Raw genomic sequence first — 7,694 nt, 5'->3', positions numbered from 1 at the left:
AACAGAGTCCTCAGAAATAATACCGCACATCTACAGCCATCTGATCTTTGACAAACCTGAGAGAAACAAGAAATGGGGAAAGGATTCCCTATTTAATAAATGGTGCTGGGAAAATTGGCTAGCCATAAGTAGAAAGCTGAAACTGGATCCTTTCCTTACCCCTTATACGAAGATTAATTCAAGATGGATTAGAGACTTAAATGTTAGACCTAATACCATAAAAACCCTAGAAGAAAATCTAGGTAGTACCATTCAGGACATAGGCATGGGCAAGGACTTCATGTCTAAAACACCAAAAGCAACAGCAGCAAAAGCCAAAATTGACAAATGGGATCTAATTAAACTAAAGAGCTTTTGCACAGCAAAAGAAACTACCATCAGAGTGAACAGGCAACCTACAGAATGGGAGAAAATTTTTGCAACCTACTCATCTGACAAAGGGCTAATATCCAGAATCTACAAAGAACTCAAACAAATATACAAGAAAAAAACAAACAACCCCATCAAAAAGTGGGCAAAGGATATGAACAGACATTTCTCAAAAGAAGATATTCATACAGCCAACAGACACATGAAAAAATGCTCATCATCACTGGCCATCAGAGAAATGCAAATCAAAACCACAATGAGATGCCATCTCACACCAGTTAGAATGGCAATCATTAAGAAGTCAGGAAACAACAGGTGTTGGAGAGGATGTGGAGAAATAGGAACACTTTTACACTGTTGGTGGGATTGTAAACTAGTTCAACCATTATGGAAAACAGTATGGCAATTCCTCAAGGATCTAGAACTAGATGTACCATATGACCCAGCCATCCCACTACTGGGTATATACCCAAAGGATTATAAATTAGTCTACTACAAAGACACATGTACACGTATGTTTATTGCGGCACTATTCACAATAGCAAAGACTTGGAATCAACCCAAATGTCCATCTGTGACAGACTGGATTAAGAAAATGTGGCACATATACACCATGGAATACTATGCAGCCATAAAAAAGGATGAGTTTGCGTCCTTTGTAGGGACATGGATGCAGCTGGAAACCATCATTCTTAGCAAACTATCACAAGAAGAGAAAACCAAACACCGCATGTTCTCACTCATAGGTGGGAACTGAACAATGAGATCACTTGGACTCGGGAAGGGGAACATCACACACTGGGGTCTATCATGGGGAGGGGGGAGGGGGGAGGAGGGAGGGATTGCATTGGGGAGTTATACAAGATATAAATGATGAATTGATGGGTGCTGACGAGTTGATGGGTGCAGCACACCAACATGGCATAAGTATACATATGTAACAAACCTGCACGTTATGCACATGTACCCTAGAACTTAAAGTATAATAAAAAAAAAATAAATAAATAAAAATAAAAAATAAAAAAAAAATAACAGAGGGTGATGAGGGAAAGTGTATGTTTGATCCATAAAGTCTGACACTTGAGAAATAAACAGTGACTTGACAGGGGATGAAAGAAGAAGAAAAAATGAGTAGGAAACTCTGATACTACTGTTGATAAATGGTGGTTTCAGACAAGGCTGAAGCAACCCTGGAGCTGTGGGAAGTGGTAGATGAAGAATGTACATCGGGGAAAAGGGGAAAAGCAGTTATAGTCCAGCTTTGATAGTGTAAGGAAATAAAAATATAATAACAAGGGTTTTTTTAAAACTTGTTATGTTTTGGTTTTAGGTTGAATATACTATACAAAATGTAATATCTAGTAAATTTTGACAATGGAATAAGCAAAAGAATCCTTGAAGCCTAAATTATAATGTATTTATTAGTCAAATAAGCCAGATCATTGTAAAATAAAACTTTAGGTTTCAAAAAAGAAAGACTAATACGTAATTTATAGATATCCTAATCTCTGAGGCAATATAAAAATAGATTAATATTTAGCTATGCTCTCTAGCATGTATCACAAGTATTTCTTGAAAAGTGAAGTGACGGTTAGAGTTTCCTAGGTAGAATGCTCGAATGCCTTAATTATTGAAGTTATCCCACAAATAGTTACAGCATTCCTACCACATTCTAGGTCCTGCGTTAGGACCTGGGATACAAAGATAAGTAAGACACAGTTATTGTTGCCAAGGAACTCACAGTCTAACAAACTTCAATATAATATGATAAACGCTGTAAAAGATATTTTCAGGAAGCTAATTGGGGATGGAGCCCATAGCATCCTATGAGGAGAAAGAAGGAAGGCTTCCTGGAAGAGGAGGTATCTGAGCTAATTCTAAATCACTGCACCAAAATTCTCAAGTTTAAAAAACAAGAGAGCAAACAGTTGTCCTGTTTTTTGTTTGTTTTTGAGACATGATCTCATTATGTTGCCCAGGAGGGTCTCAAACTCTTAGATTCAAGAAATCCTCCCACCTCAGCCTCTCAAGTAGCTAAGACTACAGGTACACACCACCACACCCAGATCCCTTTGTTTATACAAGAGAAATAATCAGGGGAATAAGGCTAATAAATCCCTTTGGATTCCTAAACTTACTTCTTTAGCATATGTATCTGAAAATTTCAAAACTGTTAGTAAATATGAATAATAAATTTAATAAATATAAATAATATGTATGAATACAACACTCCAAGACTTTCCTACATTGATTAAGTAAAATGCTAGTGGATTTTTACTTTCTTCATTCACCATACATACAACTTGTTATAGCCACCAACAGCGCATACTTAACCCTTTCTCTTGGTAGGGTTACTGGAAACTAAATGAAACATGTGAAGTTTAGTACAGGGCCTGGAACACAGCAGAGTTCAATAAGTGATAATCTCCCTCTCTAGTCCAAGGTGGGTCTTATACACCCTTTTATTACAGTGCCCTTGCAATCAATGATGCTCCATAAATATTTAAACTATACACTGACCCCACAGTTAATTACCAGTACCTATCAAATCCTTAGCATCATCTCTCTTTCCCCAACTTCCTCAGTCTCCACCCAGTTTATTCTTAGTAACGCCTTGTGACAAAACTCTGTAGGGATAAGTTCCTAAAACAAGAGTGTCACATTTAAGTTATGTTTTTTAAAAATCACATAAGCATGATTCATAAAACAGTGATTGGAAGCTTCTGCCTATCCAACTGCAAATAGAAGTATCAAGACTTTAATATCTGTGGAAAAACAAATCGCTCAAGTATTGACATTACATACAATCTCAAATTCCAGAGTAGGTAAGGATAAGGCAGTAAGTGTAGATAGAGTACACCGACAACAGATGGCAGCACTTGAACATTAAGCCCTGATGATAAGCCCTCCTTTTCACATTCATGTTCTGCTGTGACTTGCAGATTTGCATAACCTCAATCAAGGTGGGCAAAAGATTATGTCTCCATACTATGGTAATGAGAAGGGACAACATGACATGAAACTTGTCTGAGACATAGATGAGTCTATGACTTGTTGAAGTTGTAAAAGTTGTAATAGATATGAAGCTGGGTTCTGCAATCTTGAAAATGGGGGTACCCACAAACCATTAGAGCACTGGAAACATATAAACACTTAAAATGTCGCTCAGCTGCACCCACACAATGTAGGTGGAAGTTGATTTTTTTAAAGAAATGAAATTTATACTCAAGTGTGGTTCATATAAATTAGAGTTACAAGTAACAGAAAATGAGTTACTACAATTTTTTGGTAATATTTCTTATATGTTAATAGATTTGTATATGGTTTCTAACTAGGAAGAAATTAAAAAGAACTTTTGGAACTGACTTGTTAGTTTATTATACTGCTAACTTATGCAAGAAGAAATAGATTCCTTCATTCTTCTGTATTCCATGGTTAACAGCAACAACTTAGGAGAAAAAGACACTTAGATGGATATACTACCTCAGTCACTTTCTAGCTTTGTGACCTTACCAAGACACTTAAACTGTCTGTGACTTCATCTGTTAAAAAGTGATTACTGGGTGTGGTGGCTCTCACCTGTAATCCCAACACTTTTGGAGGCCTAGGTAGGAGGATTACTTGAGTCCAGGAGTTCCAGACCAGCCTAGTCAACAAAGTGAGGCTGCAGTGAGCTGTGATCGTGCCACTGCACTGTAGCATGGGCGACGGAGCAAGATCCTTTCTCAACAACAACAACAACAATAAAAGACGTGGTCATACCTACCTCACAGGATTTTGTAAGGATCAGAGAAGTAAAGAAAATAGCATAATGCCTAACACATAGTAAGGACCCAATAATTGAAAGCTATTATAATTGTGGTTCAATGTATTCTCCCCCTGCCCTGCTAATTTTAAATTATTTACTTCGAGCTCCTGAAAATGCATTGCTAACTGTATTATGTGTAGATAAAGTGGCTGGGAGCTTGATAGTTGTAGCAATGATGTTTTTGCTAATATTGTAGATGAAAATAAATCTAATTTTGGAACGGAATGGGGAAAGATGCAAATTTTAGTTTTACATTATTTATTGTGTACTAAAACCTGTGTGAAGGTCCCTACTTAAGTCTAAGGTCAGGATCTCATGATCCATTTTGATTAGCTAAGTTTGCTCAAGCCAAAGGACTTTATAGCTTCATGCTAACCAGTCTGCCCTATAGTACAAAGACTGCAAAACTAAAATTGTGATTTCTTGCTCCTCAGTGGCCTTGCATCGGCAAAGGGCACACAGTGCAGGCTTTGGGTGGTGATTAACTGGAAGGGTCTGTCCCAAGAACAGATTACAGCAGACTGCATTCATCTAAACATGTTTCTAGGTAATGCAGGAGTTTCCACCAGCCTACTCTAATCACATAGGTTTCTCTTTCCCTTTCTAGGATTGTCTACCCTTGCACTGGAATTAGGCAGAATGTAAAGGGAGGAGTTGCTGAATACTTTTAAAGGCACCGAAAAATTCAAGTTAAAGTTATAGTTGAGAGTTAGTAGCCTCATTAGCCTGTCTTAGCTTGAGTAAAGGTCATGTCTCATTCATTTTTGTGTCTTCAGTGTCGCAACAGAGATCTGCATTCAATATATTTGTAAATATATGAATTCACAATTTTGATTTTCTGAAATGTCACGTGTGGGAACACTGTACGTTTTCAAATGTGCCAAATAACAAGGCTTCAGCCATGAATGGATCATATAAACTATGGTGACCCTATAAGAGTATATGCCATGTTTTTACTGTACCTTTTCTATGTTTAGGTAAGTTTAAATACACAAATAGTTACCACTGTATTATAATTGCCTACCGTATTCAGAATGGCAACATACTGTACAGGTTTACAGCCTAAGAGCAACAGGCTACATCATACAGCCTAGGTGTGTAGTAGGCTATACTATCTAGGTTTGTGTTTAAATACACTCTAGGATGTTCCCTAAGGGATGATTAACCTAAGGACACATTCCTAAGAACATATCCCCATCTTAAGCGAAGCATTACTGTAGTTGCTTTTGAAATGTGTGACCTATGGCGTATTAAGAGGAATACCATGTGCCAAGAAGTGACGCTAAGAGTTTATCTTACAACTGAGTTAAGTAAAATTTGGAAACTTGGTTTCAAGGTTAACTAAGCCATGTAAGGTGACACAGGTAGTATGTGACAGAGGGTAACAACTGAACGTTCACCAGGTCTACCTGACTCTTAATCACCATACAAAAAGTTTTCTATTAATTCCGCAAAATCTGGTCAGCCGCTTCAATGCGCAGCGTTGGGCAGTCCACACCTGGAATTTGGGGTTGGTTTCCCAAGAACAGCCAGTGTGCACACCCACTCCATCCTAACCAGGAACTGGAATCCAAAAGGTAAAACGTGGCTATTGCGCATGCTCACACCGCCCTTCCTTGCTCTCCCCTCCCTGACCCTAGACGCCACCGCAGCAACTTTCTGGGAGGACTTTGGAATGGCTCCCACCAACTGTTAAGTCAAACCGGCGGAAATCCTTCCTTTCTGCGACGTGGACACCTTTCTCATCCTCGGGCCTTTCCAACCAGGATGCAGAAACCACGCGCCTCCGTTTCTCAGGGATTCAAGCCGTAGTTTGCCAGTTGTTAATATGGCCGCTGACAGGCAGGCCCCAAGCTGAGGCCTTTCATAGGCCAAGGTCGCATCCTGGCCCCGCCCATTTTGTCCCTCCTGGCTGCGTCCGCCCAGCTCTTCGCTACGCATGCGCAGGGTGGGCAAGCTGGGAGGTGGGACAGACCGAATCTTCCGTGTGTCGCCGCCGCTGCCGCCTCATCCTCAGCCTCGTTACTCCTGCGGTTCTGTGGCTGTGTTGCTGGCGTTAACGGCGCGAGGTGAAGGGAGGTGACGGAAGGTGCGCGCGCGCGCGGGGGTCCCCTCAGTCCCAGCAGTTCCCTTCGTGCGGGTGGGACGGCGAGGGTCTTCAGCAGTCGGGTGAGGCCCTTGACGGCGCCATGTCGGCGGGCGGTCCATGCCCAGCAGCAGCCGGAGGGGGCCCAGGGGGCGCCTCCTGCTCCGCCGGGGCCCCCGGCGGGGTGTCCATGTTCCGGTGGCTGGAGGTGCTGGAGAAGGAGTTCGACAAGGCTTTTGTGGATGTGGATCTGCTCCTGGGCGAGATCGATCCAGACCAGGCGGACATTACTTATGAGGGGCGACAGAAGATGACCAGCCTGAGCTCCTGCTTTGCACAGCTTTGCCACAAAGCCCAGTCTGTGTCTCAAATCAACCACAAGCTGGAGGTGAGCCGTGGGCGCTGGGGGCTATGGCATCCAACCCCAGGCTGCCCGGTGGCGTCAGATCCCATTTAACGCTCCAGTGAAACGACCCTAGAAAACTGCCCACCGGGGCTCCCAAATGTGATGGGAAAGTGCATGTCTGTGTGTGCGAAGGAAAGGAGTGAGGTGAGGGTGGGGGACAAAAAGGGCCCTAGACCGACGCGTGAGTCTCCCCGGGGTACTGTCGTCCACCTTCCTAGTATCTCTCTCGAGGAGGAAACTAATTGCATACACTAGCCCCTCTTTTACATGTTACATTAACAAACCTAACAAAGATCCTCTGTCATGAAAATACCGTAGGCCACCTTTTGACAATTGAGTTTTGCAGATCTACTTTCACATTTTTAAACCGAATTTGTATATGTTCAGACAGATACAGCCCTGACTATTTTCATTTTAACTATTTCAGGTCAGCGCCTATTATTGCATACAGAGACATGCATAAACTATTTAGGGGAATCTGATCAAAGCTCTTAGGAAAATTTCGTGGTGCATAACGATAGTATCATTGTCTCGGTTTACATCCATAGTTGGTCCTTAAATTACAGGCAGATACCTCCAGAGAGCTCCCTGCAATTACTGAAATTACTTCTGACACTGAGTTTTTATATGCTTGTACATTACTGTGTAATTTTCCAAAGTCTAGATTTATTTTTGAGAGAGTATAAAGCATCATTTGCTTTAATCTCTGATGCTGGGTGTGGGTGAGGGTGGAGTGGCTGTGATTCAAAAAACCAAAAAACTATCACGTTGTGCAGAAAATTTAAAAAGGGCATTATTACAATATTTATAAATCAAGATAGATTAACATTATTGCATAAAGAGTACTTTCTAACTAGGCAATTTAAGAGAATGGGTCTTTCTTTTCAAAAAGTATAATAGATAAAAGTGGGATAATCAGTGATGTGCAAAACTCTTCGAACATTAGCTTTCCTAAGAAATCATTACTCGTTGTCACTGAGAGTGCCCATTGTATCTGTATCAATATGAATGTCAGATAAACATCC

The 7,694-nt window shown here is 40.9% G+C and overlaps 1 protein-coding gene across 2 annotated transcripts in view; it reads left to right on the top strand.

Moving 5' to 3' along the window:
• The first annotated feature begins 6,112 nt into the window (after positions 1–6,112).
• GOPC (golgi associated PDZ and coiled-coil motif containing) overlaps positions 6,113–7,694 on the top strand; it is a 42,528-nt gene continuing 40,946 nt past the window's right edge. For both annotated transcript variants that reach the window (XM_010353241.2, XM_010353240.2), the window contains exon 1: positions 6,113–6,651. In XM_010353241.2, coding sequence (XP_010351543.1) covers positions 6,367–6,651 — 285 coding nt within the window. In that variant the 5' untranslated portion in view covers positions 6,113–6,366. The remainder of the gene's footprint in view (positions 6,652–7,694) is intronic.

This window comes from Rhinopithecus roxellana, chromosome 4 (genome assembly GCF_007565055.1).
Source record: "Rhinopithecus roxellana isolate Shanxi Qingling chromosome 4, ASM756505v1, whole genome shotgun sequence".
Taxonomy (NCBI): Eukaryota; Metazoa; Chordata; class Mammalia; order Primates; family Cercopithecidae; genus Rhinopithecus; species Rhinopithecus roxellana.
The sequence above is the reverse complement of the archived record's forward strand: the minus strand, read 5'-3'. Positions and strand labels throughout refer to the sequence as shown.